The 17596-nt window shown below is 37.5% G+C and overlaps 1 protein-coding gene across 2 annotated transcripts in view; it reads left to right on the top strand.

Moving 5' to 3' along the window:
* dtx1 (deltex 1, E3 ubiquitin ligase) overlaps positions 1 to 6813 on the top strand; it is a 53831-nt gene extending 47018 nt beyond the window's left edge. For both annotated transcript variants that reach the window (XM_042487712.1, XM_042487711.1), the window contains exons 9-10: positions 2338 to 2427; positions 2754 to 6813. In XM_042487712.1, the coding sequence (XP_042343646.1) occupies positions 2338 to 2427; positions 2754 to 2978 (315 nt within the window). In that variant the 3' untranslated portion in view covers positions 2979 to 6813. The remainder of the gene's footprint in view (positions 1 to 2337; positions 2428 to 2753) is intronic.
* The last annotated feature ends 10783 nt before the right edge of the window (positions 6814 to 17596 follow it).

The following is a 17596-nucleotide window of genomic DNA, read 5'->3' on the forward strand; positions in this document are numbered from 1 at the left end:
GCTTGTTTTTGCAGCCTGGGTTTGGGTAGGTGAGATAAAAAGGTTTCGTATTTCATCCTGACTGCTGAGAGGAGCTTTAATAGAGTCAATAAACTGACCTTTTTCCACTAAAGGAACAGGCTTTAGTGTCCCAGGGGACAGAGAATACTGGGGGTGACCTGACCACTCAGGTCAGCACAGCAGCACAATCGCCAGGGAGCATTTCTATTGGTCTCCTGCTTCTATTTCTCCTCTCGCTCTGCAGTCCACACTCTAAATATCCTGACTATTTTAGTCTGGTTAAGCAAGGTAATACACAACTCTGTAATAGACTTAAGTGACAATCTTGAAGGTTTCAGTCCTGGTTATTTAGTGACACCTGCAGTTGCTGGTGGTAGCAACAAATATGGTTTAATACTACAGGTCACAGAATCCTGGGGGCAGCAAAACAAGCTATTGTCGTTTTAATGAAGAAGTCGGGCAATAATTGGCCTTTTCCATCATTCTGTGAGCAACCGTTTGGTTTTACGCTGCACATGGCATGAGCCTGCAGACAACAGGGCACAGTGAAATGAGCTGGTTATGTTGCTGTGTTGGAGGTTTGGAGTTGGGCTGGGCGATATGATATTTTTTTCAATATCGATATTGTGATATCAGACTAGATATCATTTTAGATTTTGGATATTGTAATATTGGTAGTTTTTCCTGGCTTTAAAGGCTGCATTACAATACAGTGACATGATATAATGAACATACCAGACTGTTCTAGCTGTTCTCTTATTTGCTTTTACTCACTTATTCATTATATCTACATTACTAGTGATTTTACATCAGATATCTCATTATGTAAATATTTGGTGAAAGCACCATTAGTCAACCCTACAATATCGTTGCAATATCAGTATCGAGGAATTTGGTCAATATGTGATATTTGACTTTCTCCATATTGCCCAGACCTAGGTTGAAGGTGTGCAGGTTTTTATTGCGACTCTTCTTCTAAAAGATGGCTATCACCCTTTCTTAAACACAGATTGCTCTTTACGGCTGCTACAAAGTCCCGCCTTTGCATTTTTACACAGCACTAAACAGTGGCGACATCATGCCATTCCTGTGTGTGATTTAAGATAGCATGCCGGCATTGTGGATCCAAATCTGCCTCTAGTGTGGCATATAACATTTGTGTCAGCAGCGCTTTCTAAACAATAATAATGGCATTAAAATGGCAATAGGAATCATTTACCGTCTCTGTTATCTCTGTGATCTCGTCCTCTGCTTAGAGGGTAATTAGCTCCCAAATGTCATAGTTTTCTCAATATGTGGACATTTACAGCTGCTGTTAATCTTCTTTGAGTTTGCCGCTAACTGCTGCTAGCTGATTTTTAAATCTCCCACAGTGGGTCACATACTTGGCCATTCCTGCCCATGATCCCTTCATAATAAAAGTCAACACATTTCACCATTTAAATGCTTTTATCATAGAGCTGCTGCAGCAGGAAATGTTTGTATTAGCAGTAACTTTATAAAGCATATTTCCATGAATGTTGCCACAGACACACAGTTTATAATACTGCAGATATATAAAAAAATACAATACTTTTATCAGTAGGCCATCGATTTAATCAACACTGTGTTACCTCATTCGGTGATAGATATTGACTTAGATATTATTACTTAAAGGGATAACAGCAAAAAATACTAGTTACAATCCCCAAATATCTCCTCATGTGTAATTTAAGTATCTTTTCAGTATCTGCTTTGCATTCACATTGTTTTGTTGGTCTGTCTCATTGTACCATTCATACTTCCCAGTGAAAAGAAAGAGGAAGGCAGTCATTTTTAAAAAGTGACATTTTAATCTGCCCCAACTAGTAGGCCTATTACAGGCTGAAAAAAAATCACAAAAAGGCTTGGAAGAGCTTGTTTGCAACAAAATGTAAACCTCACTAGAAATAAGTATCATGATGTGACTAATTTGATATGACAAATCAACTGTAACCATAAATAATCCTTCGTAAATAAGGGTGGGGCATAATCTGGTGGGGATGCGGGAAGAGTTGCCAAGCAGATGTTGGTGGTGACCAGTGCTTCCTCTGCCACGATTCACACACTCCTGTGAACTTATTAGGATTTAGCTTATTCCTAAATCGGAGCCTTGAGAACAAATTTCTAAAATATCATACTGAAAGAAATAATTGTAAATTTACAGTAGCATGCCTCTCTAATGATGAGGGTCGTTGTAAGCAACATTAACAATAAAGCCCTTCCTGTGGGTGCTGTTGACATTTTCTACACAATTAAGCCTTAATGGGAAGATAAGGAGTTGTTACTTTTGTTTTTGCTCTTGACATTTTTCACCAGACCAATGAGCACCCCAGCCCCGGGAAGAAGTTCAGTGCAAGAGGGTTCCCTCGACACTGCTACCTCCCTGACAACGAGAAAGGCAGGAAGGTAAGCTCCGACACTGGTCCAGAAAACAATGATGTAATACTAAAAGCTTGACAAGCATTAAAAGCGTGCTGGTTTCAGTACATTCAATTTCTCTCTTCACAGGGCAAAGCTTTTTTGCTTTTTCTGCAATCTGTGCTTGTAGATTTTGTTTAACTAAAACTTTAGAGCTACTTGTGTAACCTTGGTTCTTTGAGGAGCATGAGTGAGCTGTCTGACATTTGTTTTTAGAAAAAATGATATTATGAAAGAAGACCAATATTATTATTACTTTCTTCTTGCTGCATAGGGAGAATAACTTCCTGCTCCACCTTCTGTTGTGTCTCCAGGTCCTGAAACTGCTGATCATGGCCTGGGACCGACGCCTCATCTTCACCATCGGCACGTCCAGCACTACGGGTGAGTCTGACACAGTGGTGTGGAACGAGATTCACCACAAGACAGAATTTGGCTCCAACCTGACTGGCCACGGCTACCCTGACCCCAACTACCTGGACAACGTCCTGACAGAGCTGTCAGCCCAGGGGGTAGGCGAGGACAACCTGAAGGACTGATGTCCAGCTGAGCTGGTACACAGGAACACAACCCACCATGCCCTGCTGTCTCTCAGAGAACAGGACGCTGCATGACGGGCCAACAAGAAGCCGACAACTCTTTACTCCCCACAAACAAAAGTACCCCGCAGAAGTGGTGGCACAAGAGCAACAGAAGCAAAATAAATGACGTGGTTATGGTCAATATTTTGGTTTATAAAACCTAAGATTTCCCCCCTGCTGTCTCTAAATACATGCCTTGAGCATGTTGTGTTCATGCCAGATTTACTCAGAGGGTTGAAGAATGTGAAGACAAGGTGAGATTTCCATCTTGATATGGTATTTAAGTCCTTTCAGATTTAAACTGAAGCTGTTCAAGGCATATTTGTAAAATGCTCAACTCCAGAATGCATGGCCCAGACTAACGCTTCATAATTAAGGTTGGCTAAATATCAATAGCAATAGGGTGAGATGTCAATAGACCGGTTGTTGCGTGATATTGTGAAGAGAATTTTAAGAGAATATCAGCACTCTGGATTAATCTAAATGAGTTGATTATTTACATCCCTTTTTTTCTCAAATAATTAATTGTCCTGTAACAAGTGGTGACATTTGGTTTTGTGATGTGAAGGAGAGGATTTGGGGACGTGACTGTAAAGTTGCACGGGGCATCTGTGACATTTTTCTGGTACCTGAGGTCAGTTGTTCTGTAAAATGGAAGTGTGCTCTGTTGTGCATGAAGTCGATTCCAGAGAGATACAGGCTATGAAATATTAGTGTTTGGTAATAAACGTATGTTGTATGGTTAACCTTGTGGACCGTAAAGGAGGCAATGTGAAATAGATGAAACAGGCATCTTACCAGTCAGTTTGATGCTTGTTACGAGGCGTTGTAACTTGACAGGCTGAGGTTGTGAAGCGGGATTTGCTACGCTCCAAGGTTAAACTCATTTGTTTTGTTGACACACTGATGACGCTGACCTCTGTGAATATAAAGACTGCATTATTTTTCTCCCTGTTGGAGGCAAACCCAGGCGTCGGCACGATCCATCATGCTGACCATACATGAGGGGCGAGTGTGTGATTGCGTGCTCTGCAGCAATAATATGCTGGCTTGAGGTCCTTGAGGGGAAAACCTGAACACGCTCCTCGCACAAGGACACTCCTCTTTCAACAGTTCTCCCTTGGAGATCCATCTTGGGTTCGCCTGCAATCCACAAGTCTCTTGTGAGCTTGTTTGCTGCTGGGCAGTGCACTGGGCTCCACTGCTTGAACAGCGAGCAGTGAAACATCTTATTCCCTGTGTGCGCTCAGAGTTGTAAGGGACGATTCTGATGTATGGCCCTGCCCTCAATCTCCTCCTCAGCAGCAGCAGTTAATTTGAGGAACCATGAAAGTGTTGGTCTGGTATGTTGTTCGCTGGGAACTATTTTCTTCCTACGCTCCTCTCTCCCTCTCAGACTTTATGCCTGTGAGGTAAAGACTTTGTGATGGTCCTTGCTGGAGATCTTGTGCTGTTTCTTTAGAGATAAAAGATAACCCAGTGCTGCATTAATCTCCATAAATATATCTGATCAATTTTAATGAGCGGGGGTGTTGATATAAGGTTTATCGCGTGGGCACCCAGCTGTGAGCTTCATTTTGGAGTGAATCATAGTCTTCCATAGAACTTTGAGGCAACAGTATTGTTTAATCAGTCGTTTAATTTTTAGGAAAACGTCTTAAATTGCGACTAAATCTGTCTTTTTTTTTTATAATTTGTTGTTTATAAAGCGGCTTGCGATGCTTTGAGAAAATATATATGATATACATTTGCAGATGTGAAATACCTTTAAATTCAAGCTCAATTTGAGTCAATGGTGTAAGTTTAATTTATTTTTATACTCTTATATATAGAAAATATAAAGATACAGACTGGCCCACATATCTATACACAGGCACATGTTAACATGAATACATAAAATCTGGCAAAGATTAATTTGTCAGTATGTCAGGGACTGTTGAAATATGTACGACATGTTATGGACGTCTTATATTACAAGTAGTCTTAGCGTATGCTGCTGTCGTTACCTTAATGTAGAATCTGTGTAGTTGACCCCCTGGGGGACTCCAATAAATACAGTAAATGTGTCTTTATTATTGGTGGGGGAGCTTTAGCAGCATGACGATGTCCCTTCCCCCCAAACGGGCCATTTCTGTTTTTGTACTTGTCCAGAATGTGGGAATGGATGTAGTCAGCGATCTTTGTTTAGTTCGAAGGTGAAAACGGCACACCTGGGTTAATTAGAAATTACAAATAATTCTTGGTGTTTGTTTTAGCTAACTGGAGCAATAGTTTGGTGCGATTGACCAGTCAGTTGATAGTCTAAGTGCACTGATCAACATTTTTATAAATGCCCTGAAAACCAGTTGTCTCAATCATCTTACACCAATACACAATACAATTTAACCCCCTACTTTCTGGCGCCTGCTCTGGCTAAAACAGACCACAGAAGTATTTGTGATTTTGACCCAGGTGCTGAAAACAATTGTAATTTGGCCTGTTCCATCTTTAGTTTTCTCCTTCACAACGTTTTTGACTCCCTTTATAATATGGGACAGCAAGAGAGAATGCTTCCAACCTATCAGGGAATTTTTTCCATGTTAAGTGGATTTTCATTAACCAGAGAAATCCAAATGTTTGCTTCTTTGACTTTTCCTTTCCATTTGTCGGCCTTGTAGTGTGAACGATTGCAGGCCCTTTAGACTTTTCAGGTGTGTACAGACTTATAATGATGAATAAAACCTGGTTTGGTAGGCTTTTTGTCTGATTAAAAAAGAGAGAAAGAGATGGTGTTTATGCAATTTACTATTTTTAAGATCTAATACATGATTTATGTGTAGCAAGAAGGCAGATTTTTTTTTTTTTTTTTTTTTAATGACAATGGATGTTTTCTGTGTGGGGTGCCTACCTCCAGGATTCTAAATAAAAGGGGTCGCGATCTGAAGATGTTCACATGCTATGTATTAGAAAACATATATTTTTGATGTCTTTTTTTGAATGATGATTGTCTACAAGAACTATTACATAACATTGCTGTATAACTCTTATTAAGATTCATTCCATACTATTTTCCATTTGATTAGAAGTGGGATGAAGTCACTTAAATCCCAACATATGAAGTATTTAAAGTTGTACTCTCTAATGGTGTCAACTGCAAACTGTACTTCTCTCTCTAAATGATACCTTAACATTTATACATATACTGTGTGTTTCTATCTGTTTGTCTGTGCGAGTGTGTGTGAATGTGTGTCGAAACAAATCTTAGGTTCATGTCCTTTAAAGACACAGTAATGTTCTCCTAGAGGTGCATGTTAACCAAACTATGAGTGAGTTTGTCAACAACGACATAGCTTTCTTGCGTATGAAAACATCATAGCTTCTTTAGAGATATCACCCAGGTCTCCTGGTGATTTAGCACTGTGGTTTTGCATCTTACTCCAGTTAGTTAGAAAGTTTTTTTTTTTCCTCTGTCAAATTTGATTTATACAAATGGGGACGAGGCAGCGTTTGGCTGCTCTCCTCACTCTTTTTGACAACATGTAAAACATCAGAATGTTTTGCATTTGAAGTGCCCATTTTAATTGACATTTAAAAATCATGATTTCTGTGGTTTGATTTCTCTTAAGCCGTGTCTACATATTGCTATTTAAAATGGTTCACAAAGAGAAACTAAAAGCAAGACATAGAGACATTGATTAAACTATAAAGGGCTTCTTAATCTATTGGTCTTTATTGAATTGTGATGACCTTGTTGCATGTTTGTGTGTTTCTTGTGGAAAAATAAATGTGCCCTGGACAGGGGTAGTTTGTTTGACCTTTTGTCACCTTGGCTCTTTGTCGTTTTCTCCTCCACTCGGTAGCATGTCCTCTGTCATTTACCTCCACCATTTCCTTCTCCCTGAGCAGCCTCGTGCTCCACACCTCTTTATATGGTTAGAAATGAGCTTTGCTGGAGCCGTGGAGTGCAGCAGGAACAGTTCTCACTAGCAGTAAATTTTCTTTTACTGGCTGCTGTATGTTGGAGCTGTGTCGAAGAGCTGTGGTTGGTTCATACTAAAGCAGATTGTTCACCAAGGGCCTGTGGGAGATCAGCTTCCACGTCAACACACCCCTCTTCCCCTTCAGCACTGACCCAGCAGCTCTGGGGTCAGTCTCCTCTTAGCCCCCCCCAACCCCCACACCTCCTCCCATTGCTCACCTCTCAGAATGAGAAAGCTGGAAGGGATACGCTGCTGCATCACTGCAGGTAGATCATCTCTAATTAACATTTAAATAATGCTGGAGAAGAAATGGCTGAAAACATTCTAAGTGTGGCATAATTTAGCCATTTTTAGATGTCAGAATTTGAAGCTTTTCAACATACTATATAATGGCATTTTTTGGCCTTTGTTTGTATACTATGATGCATCTCTAACAGCTGTAATACTGTTGCTTTTAACCATTTTTTGAGATGCCAAAATTTGATGTTTTGGGCCCATTATGATACTTTATGTGCTATGGCTTGTCTTGGCAGGCTATTCTAAGTTGTTTTCAGTTATTTACAGCTGTTTTAAGCTGTTTTTGCAACATGTCAAATTTTGCCATTTTCGCCTTACTATAGTCTTGGATTTTTGGTCATTTTTTTGACATGCCAAATTATGGTGTTTTTGGCAATATTTGCAACTTTCTGTACTATGGCTCATCTTGGCAAGTTATTCTAAGTTATTTCCAGTGGGTTGGACCTGTTTTTGGGACACGTCAAACTTTTGACATTTTGACATTTTCTTGGATTTTTGGTCATTTTTTTGCCAAATTATGGTGATTTTGGCCATTTTTGCAACTTTCTCTACTATAGCTCATCTTAGCAGGCTATTCTAACCTCTTTCCAGTCATTTTGAGTTATTTTTGGGACATGTTAAATTTTGTAATTTTTGCCTCACGATAGTCTTGGATTTTTGGTCATTTTTTCGACATGCCAAATTTTGGTGTTTTTGTCCAATTTTGCAAATTTCAATGCTATGGCGTGTCTTGGCAGGCTGATCTTAGTTATTTCCAGTGGTTTTGAGCAGTTTTTGGGAGATGTCAAATTTTGACATTTTTGCCTTACTATAGTCTTGGATTTTTGGTCATTTTTTCGACATGCAAATTATGGTGATTTTTGACATTTCTGCAACTTTCTTTGCTATAGGCTCATCTTGGCACGCTCTACAGAGCTTTTTCCAGTGGTTTTGAGCAGTTTTTGGGACATGTCTTATTTTGACATTTTTGCCTTACTATAGTCTTGGATTTTTGGTCATTTTTTCGACATGCCAAATTATGGTGATTTTCGACATTTCTGCAACTTTCTTTGCTATAGCTCATCTTGGCACGCTCTACAGAGCTTTTTCCAGCTATTTTTGAGCAGTTTTTGGGACATGTCAAATTTTGACATTTTTGCCTTACTATAGTCTTGGATTTTTGGTCATTTTTTCGACATGCCAAATTTTGGTGTTTTTGTCCAATTTTGCAAATTTCAATGCTATGGCGTGTCTTGGCAGGCTGATCTTAGTTATTTCCAGTGGTTTTGAGCAGTTTTTGGGAGATGTCAAATTTTGACATTTTTGCCTTACTATAGTCTTGGATTTTTGGTCATTTTTTCGACATGCCAAATTTTGGTGTTTTTGTCCATTTTGCAAATTTCAATGCTATGGCGTGTCTTGGCAGGCTCTGATCTTAGCTTTTTCCAGTGGTTTTGAGCAGTTTTTGGGACATGTCAAATTTTGACATTTTTGCCTTACTATAGTCTTGGATTTTTGGTCATTTTTTCGACATGCCAAATTATGGTGATTTTTCGACATTTCTGCAACTTTCTTTGCTATAGCTCATCTTGGCACGCTCTACAGAGCTTTTTCCAGCTATTTTGAGCAGTTTTTGGGAGATGTCAAATTTTTGACATTTTTGCCTTACTATAGTCTTGGATTTTTGGTCATTTTTTCGACATGCCAAATTTTGGTGTTTTTGTCCAATTTTGCAAATTTCAATGCTATGGCGTGTCTTGGCAGGCTGATCTTAGTTTATTTCCAGTGGTTTTGAGCAGTTTTTGGGACATGTCAAATTTTGACATTTTTGCCTTACTATAGTCTTGGATTTTTGGTCATTTTTTCGACATGCCAAATTATGGTGATTTTTGACATTTCTGCAACTTTCTTTGCTATAGCTCATCTTGGCACGCTCTACAGAGCTTTTTCCAGCTGGTTTTGAGCAGTTTTTGGGACATGTCTTTATTTTGACATTTTTGCCTTACTATAGTCTTGGATTTTTGGTCATTTTTTCGACATGCCAAATTATGGTGATTTTCGACATTTCTGCAACTTTCTTTGCTATAGCTCATCTTGGCACGCTCTACAGAGCTTTTTCCAGCTATTTTGAGCAGTTTTTGGGAGATGTCAAATTTTTTGACATTTTTGCCTTACTATAGTCTTGGATTTTTGGTCATTTTTTGACATGCCAAATTTGGTGTTTTTGTCCATTTTTTGCAAATTTCAATGCTATGGCGTGTCTTGGCAGGCTGATCTTAGTTTTTCCAGTGGTTTTGAGCAGTTTTTTGGGAGATGTCAAATTTTGACATTTTTGCCTTACTATAGTCTTGGATTTTTGGTCATTTTTTCGACATGCCAAATTTGGTGTTTTTGTCCAATTTTGCAACTTTCTTGCTATGGCGTGTCTTGGCAGGCTGATCTTAGCTATTTTCCAGTGGTTTTGAGCAGTTTTTGGGAGATGTCAAATTTTGACATTTTTGCCTTACTATAGTCTTGGATTTTTGGTCATTTTTTCGACATGCCAAATTATGGTGATTTTCGACATTTCTGCAACTTTCTTTGCTATAGCTCATCTTGGCACGCTCTACAGAGCTTTTTCCAGCTATTTTTGAGCAGTTTTTGGGACATGTCAAATTTTGACATTTTTGCCTTACTATAGTCTTGGATTTTTGGTCATTTTTTCGACATGCCAAATTTTGGTGTTTTTGTCCATTTTTGCAAATTTCTTTGCTATGGCGTGTCTTGGCAGGCTATTCTTAGCTTTTTTCCAGCTGGTTTTGAGCAGTTTTTGGGACATGTCAAATTTTGACATTTTTGCCTTACTATAGTCTTGGATTTTTGGTCATTTTTTTCGACATGCCAAATTTTGGTGTTTTTTGTCCATTTTTGCAACTTTCTATGCTATGGCGTGTCTTGGCAGGCTGATCTTAGCTAATTTCCAGTGGTTTTGAGCAGTTTTTGGGAGATGTCAAATTTGACATTTTTTGCCTTACTATAGTCTTGGATTTTTGGTCATTTTTTCGACATGCCAAATTATGGTGTTTTTGACATTTCTGCAACTTTCTTTGCTATAGCTCATCTTGGCACGCTCTACAGAGCTTTTTCCAGCTGTTTTGAGCAGTTTTTGGGACATGTCTTATTTTGACATTTTTGCCTTACTATAGTCTTGGATTTTTGGTCATTTTTTCGACATGCCAAATTATGGTGATTTTCGACATTTCTGCAACTTTCTTTGCTATAGCTCATCTTGGCACGCTCTACAGAGCTTTTTCCAGCTATTTTGAGCAGTTTTTGGGACATGTCTCATTTTGACATTTTTGCCTTACTATAGTCTTGGATTTTTGGTCATTTTTTCGACATGCCAAATTTGGTGTTTTTGTCCAATTTTGCAAATTTCAATGCTATGGCGTGTCTTGGCAGGCTGATCTTAGCTATTTCCAGTGGTTTTGAGCAGTTTTTTTGGGAGATGTCAAATTTTGACATTTTTGCCTTACTATAGTCTTGGATTTTTGGTCATTTTTTCGACATGCCAAATTATGGTGATTTTTGACATTTCTGCAACTTTCTTTGCTATAGCTCATCTTGGCACGCTCTACAGAGCTTTTTCCAGCTATTTTGAGCAGTTTTTGGGACATGTCTTATTTTGACATTTTTGCCTTACTATAGTCTTGGATTTTTGGTCATTTTTTCGACATGCCAAATTTGGTGTTTTTGTCCAATTTTGCAACTTTCTTTGCTATGGCGTGTCTTGGCAGGCTGATCTTAAGCTATTTTCCAGTGGTTTTGAGCAGTTTTTGGGAGATGTCAAATTTTGACATTTTTGCCTTACTATAGTCTTGGATTTTTGGTCATTTTTTCGACATGCCAAATTTTGGTGTTTTTGTCCAATTTTGCAAATTTCAATGCTATGGCGTGTCTTGGCAGGCTGATCTTAGTTTTTTTCCAGTGGTTTTGAGCAGTTTTTGGGGAGATGTCAAATTTTGACATTTTTGCCTTACTATAGTCTTGGATTTTTGGTCATTTTTTCGACATGCCAAATTATGGTGATTTTCGACATTTTGCAACTTTCTTTGCTATAGCTCATCTTGGCACGCTCTACAGAGCTTTTTCCAGCTATTTTGAGCAGTTTTTGGGACATGTCAAATTTTGACATTTTTGCCTTACTATAGTCTTGGATTTTTGGTCATTTTTTTCGACATGCCAAATTATGGTGTTTTTGACCATTTTGCAACTTTCTTTGCTATGGCTCATCTTGGCACAGCTGATCTTACAGAGCTTTTTCCAGCTTTTTTGAGCAGTTTTTGGGAGATGTCAAATTTTGACATTTTTGCCTTACTATAGTCTTGGATTTTTGGTCATTTTTTCGACATGCCAAATTTTGGTGTTTTTGTCCAATTTTGCAAATTTCAATGCTATGGCGTGTCTTGGCAGGCTGATCTTAGTTATTTCCAGTGGTTTTGAGCAGTTTTTGGGAGATGTCAAATTTTGACATTTTTGCCTTACTATAGTCTTGGATTTTTGGTCATTTTTTTCGACATGCCAAATTATGGTGATTTTCGACATTTTCTGCAACTTTCTTTGCTATAGCTCATCTTGGCACGCTCTACAGAGCTTTTCCAGTGGTTTTGAGCAGTTTTTGGGACATGTCTTATTTTGACATTTTTGCCTACTATAGTCTTGGATTTTTGGTCATTTTTTCGACATGCCAAATTATGGTGATTTTCGACATTTCTGCAACTTTCTTTGCTATAGCTCATCTTGGCACGCTCTACAGAGCTTTTTCCAGCTATTTTGAGCAGTTTTTGGGAGATGTCAAATTTTGACATTTTTGCCTTACTATAGTCTTGGATTTTTGGTCATTTTTTCGACATGCCAAATTATGGTGTTTTTGTCCATTTTGCAAATTTCTTTGCTATGGCGTGTCTTGGCAGGCTCTTAGAGCTTTTCCAGTGGTTTTGAGCAGTTTTTGGGAGATGTCAAATTTTGACATTTTTGCCTTACTATAGTCTTGGATTTTTGGTCATTTTTTCGACATGCCAAATTTTGGTGTTTTTGTCCAATTTTGCAAATTTCAATGCTATGGCGTGTCTTGGCAGGCTGATCTTAGTTATTTCCAGTGGTTTTTTGAGCAGTTTTTGGGAGATGTCAAATTTTGACATTTTTGCCTTACTATAGTCTTGGATTTTTGGTCATTTTTTCGACATGCTAAATTATGGTGATTTTCGACATTTTCTGCAACTTTCTTTGCTATAGCTCATCTTGGCACGCTCTACAGAGCTTTTTCCAGCTATTTTGAGCAGTTTTTGGGACATGTCAAATTTTGACATTTTTGCCTTACTATAGTCTTGGATTTTTGGTCATTTTTTCGACATGCCAAATTTTGGTGTTTTTGTCCATTTTGCAAATTTCAATGCTATGGCGTGTCTTGGCAGGCTGATCTTAGTTATTTCCAGTGGTTTTGAGCAGTTTTTGGGAGATGTCAAATTTTGACATTTTTGCCTTACTATAGTCTTGGATTTTTGGTCATTTTTTTCGACATGCTAAATTATGGTGATTTTCGACATTTCTGCAACTTTCTTTGCTATAGCTCATCTTGGCACGCTTTACAGAGCTTTTTCCAGCTATTTTGAGCAGTTTTTGGGAGATGTCAAATTTTGACATTTTTGCCTTACTATAGTCTTGGATTTTTGGTCATTTTTTCGACATGCCAAATTTGGTGTTTTTGTCCAATTTTGCAAATTTCAATGCTATGGCGTGTCTTGGCAGGCTGATCTTAGTTATTTCCAGTGGTTTTGAGCAGTTTTTGGGAGATGTCAAATTTTGACATTTTTGCCTTACTATAGTCTTGGATTTTTGGTCATTTTTTCGACATGCCAAATTTTGGTGTTTTTGTCCAATTTTGCAAATTTCAATGCTATGGCGTGTCTTGGCAGGCTGATCTTAGTTATTTTCAGTGGTTTTGAGCAGTTTTTGGGAGATGTCAAATTTTGACATTTTTGCCTTACTATAGTCTTGGATTTTTGGTCATTTTTTCGACATGCCAAATTATGGTGATTTTCGACATTTCTGCAACTTTCTTTGCTATAGCTCATCTTGGCACGCTCTACAGAGCTTTTTCCAGCTATTTTGAGCAGTTTTTGGGACATGTCTTATTTTGACATTTTTGCCTTACTATAGTCTTGGATTTTTGGTCATTTTTTCGACATGCTAAATTATGGTGATTTTCGACATTTCTGCAACTTTCTTTGCTATAGCTCATCTTGGCACGCTCTACAGAGCTTTTTCAGCTGGTTTTGAGCAGTTTTTGGGACATGTCTCATTTTTGACATTTTTGCCTTACTATAGTCTTGGATTTTTGGTCATTTTTTCGACATGCCAAATTTTTGGTGTTTTTGTCCAATTTTGCAAATTTCAATGCTATGGCGTGTCTTGGCAGGCTGATCTTAGTTATTTCCAGTGGTTTTGAGCAGTTTTTTGGGAGATGTCAAATTTTGACATTTTTGCCTTACTATAGTCTTGGATTTTTGGTCATTTTTTCGACATGCTAAAATTATGGTGATTTTCGACATTTCTGCAACTTTCTTTGCTATAGCTCATCTTGGCACGCTCTACAGAGCTTTTTCCAGCTATTTTGAGCAGTTTTTTGGACATGTCTTATTTTGACATTTTTGCCTTACTATAGTCTTGGATTTTTGGTCATTTTTTTCGACATGCCAAATTATGGTGATTTTCGACATTTCTGCAACTTTCTTTGCCTATAGCTCATCTTGGCACGTTCTACAGAGCTTTTTTCCAGCTATTTTGAGCAGTTTTTGGGGAGATGTCAAATTTTGACATTTTTGCCTTACTATAGTCTTGGATTTTTGGTCATTTTTTCGACATGCCAAATTTTGGTGTTTTTGTCCAATTTTGCAAATTTCAATGCTATGGCGTGTCTTGGCAGGCTGATCTTAGTTATTTCCAGTGGTTTTGAGCAGTTTTTGGGAGATGTCAAATTTTGACATTTTTGCCTTACTATAGTCTTGGATTTTTGGTCATTTTTTCGACATGCCAAATTATGGTGATTTTCGACATTTCTGCAACTTTCTTTGCTATAGCTCATCTTGGCACGCTCTACAGAGTTTTTTTCCAGCTATTTTGAGCAGTTTTTGGCACATGTCTTATTTTGACATTTTTGCCTTACTATAGTCTTGGATTTTTTGGTCATTTTTTCGACATGCCAAATTATGGTGATTTTTGACATTTCTGCAACTTTCTTTGCTATAGCTCATCTTGGCACGCTCTACAGAGCTTTTTCCAGCTATTTTGAGCAGTTTTTGGGACATGTCTTATTTTGACATTTTTGCCTTACTATAGTCTTGGATTTTTGGTCATTTTTTCGACATGCCAAATTATGGTGATTTTTGACATTTTGCAACTTTCTTTGCTATGCTCATCTTGGCAGGTGATCTAGAGCTTTTTCCAGCTATTTTGAGCAGTTTTTGGGAGATGTCAAATTTTGACATTTTTGCCTTACTATAGTCTTGGATTTTTGGTCATTTTTTCGACATGCCAAATTTTGGTGATTTTCGACATTTTTGCAAATTTTCTTTGCTATGCTCATCTTGGCACGGCTACAGAGCTTTTTCCAGTGGTTTTGAGCAGTTTTTGGGACATGTCAAATTTTGACATTTTTGCCTTACTATAGTCTTGGATTTTTGGTCATTTTTTCGACATGCCAAATTATGGTGTTTTTCCAATTTTGCAACTTTCTTTGCTATGGCGTCATCTTGGCACGCTGATACTTAGCTTTTTCCAGTGGTTTTGAGCAGTTTTTGGGAGATGTCAAATTTTGACATTTTTGCCTTACTATAGTCTTGGATTTTTGGTCATTTTTTCGACATGCCAAATTATGGTGATTTTCGACATTTCTGCAACTTTCTTTGCTATAGCTCATCTGGCACGCTCTACAGAGCTTTTTCCAGCTATTTTGAGCAGTTTTTGGGACATGTCTTATTTTGACATTTTTGCCTTACTATAGTCTTGGATTTTTGGTCATTTTTTCGACATGCCAAATTATGGTGATTTTCGACATTTCTGCAACTTTCTTTGCTATAGCTCATCTTGGCACGCTCTACAGAGCTTTTTCCAGTGGTTTTGAGCAGTTTTTGGGAGATGTCAAATTTGACATTTTTGCCTTACTATAGTCTTGGATTTTTGGTCATTTTTTCGACATGCCAAATTTTGGTGTTTTTGTCCATTTTTGCAAATTTCAATGCTATGGTGTCACTGGCACGTGTCTTGGCAGGCTGATCTTAGTTATTTCCAGTGGTTTTGAGCAGTTTTTGGGAGATGTCAAATTTTGACATTTTTACCTTACTATAGTCTTGGATTTTTGGTCATTTTTTCGACATGTTAAATTATGGTGATTTTCGACATTTCTGCAACTTTCTTTGCTATAGCTCATCTTGGCACGCTCTACAGAGCCTTTTCCAGCTATTTTGAGCAGTTTTTGGGACATGTCTTATTTTGACATTTTTGCCTTACTATAGTCTTGGATTTTTGGTCATTTTTTCGACATGCCAAATTATGGTGATTTTCGACATTTCTGCAACTTTCTTTGCTATAGCTCATCTTGGCACGCTCTACAGAGCTTTTTCCAGCTATTTGAGCAGTTTTTGGCACATGTCTTATTTTGACATTTTTGCCTTACTATAGTCTTGGATTTTTGGTCATTTTTTCGACATGCCAAATTTTGGTGTTTTTGTCCAATTTTGCAAACTTTCAATGCTCATGATGGCATGCTCTTGGCAGGCTGATCTCAGTTATTTCCAGTGGTTTTGAGCAGTTTTTGGGAGATATCAAATTTTGACATTTTTGCCTTACTATAGTCCTGGATTTTTGGTCATTTTTTCGACATGCAAAACTATGGTCATTTTGGCCATTTTTGCAATTTTCTTTGCCATGGCTCGTCTAGGCAGCCCATTATATGTTTTCTCCAGATGTTTTGAGCTGTTTTTGGGACATGTCAAATATTGACATTATCGCCTTACTATAGTCTTGGATTTTTGTTCATTTTTTCAACATGCCAAATTATGGTGTTGTCCATTTTTTGCAACTTTCTTTTCTTTTTGCCATATTTTTCGTCTTTATTTGAGATTGGATAGTATGACATGTTCCTATAACCTATAATTTGTTTTTTTCAGACATTTTTTTAACAGGTCAAAATTTGACGTTTTTTCAACATACAATGCTATGGTGTTTTTCGTCACGCTCAATTCTCATGTGTGTCTCTACAAGATATGATATGTCTTTTTTAGTCTTTTTTTTTAAACGTCAAAATTTGATGTTTTTCGACAAACTATACCATGTTGTTTTCACAGATTTTTTGACATACTATACTATGTGATATTCAGGCATTTTTTCGTAATGCTATAGTAAGAGGTTTATTGCCTTTTTTTCCTCAACATTGTACACAATGACGTGTCTGTACAAGCTATTATATGATTTTTACATCCAAAGTTGACGTTTTTCGACATACTATATGTCTTTTTCAGGCATTTTTTCAACATCCTGTATTATGATGTTTTTGGCCTTTACTATACTATACTATGATGTGACTGTACAAGCTATTATTTGTCCTTTTCAGCTTTTTTTTTTTGACATGTAAAAATTTGACACTTTTCAGGCATACTATACATATCGTCTTCAGCCGTTTTTTTCAACATGATATATCAGGCTTTTGGCCTTTTTTAACGACTTAGTATACCATGACGTGTTTGTACAAGCTATAACATGACGTTTACAGCCACTTTTTTCGACATGTCAAAATTTGATGTTTTTTTTCAAAATGTTGTTTACAGCCATTTTTTCAGCATGCTAGATTATTATGTTTTTGGCCTGTTTTTTTGACTTTGTATACTTAGACATGTCTGTACAAGCTTTTATATGACATTAACAGCCACCTTTTCAACATGTCAATATTTTTCGACTTACTATATGTCGTCCTACATAGCACCTTGAGTGTGCTTTTTTTGAGCCTAAGTAGTGGGTGGAATTTGCAACCAATTTTGCTAGTTTTTTTGAGTTTTTGTCCAACAGTTTTTAAAACACTGAGAAAAACAGAGGAAAAAAAATAAGAAGAAGGAGGAGGAAAGAAGAATCTGTGCAAAAAACAATGGGGCTCCAGCAGCGAGCAGAGTGAATGTCATTGTCTGCGTTGAAATACTTAGTATAACTTCTGCCCTTAATGCATTTGTAATGAGGTATCATTTGTGTTTTCCTGTGTAAAAAATTTGACGCAAGACTTCTTAGCTGAAATAATAGTTTACTGAATAATAC

This window comes from Plectropomus leopardus, chromosome 6 (assembly GCF_008729295.1).
Source record: "Plectropomus leopardus isolate mb chromosome 6, YSFRI_Pleo_2.0, whole genome shotgun sequence".
Classification (NCBI taxonomy): domain Eukaryota; kingdom Metazoa; phylum Chordata; class Actinopteri; order Perciformes; family Serranidae; genus Plectropomus; species Plectropomus leopardus.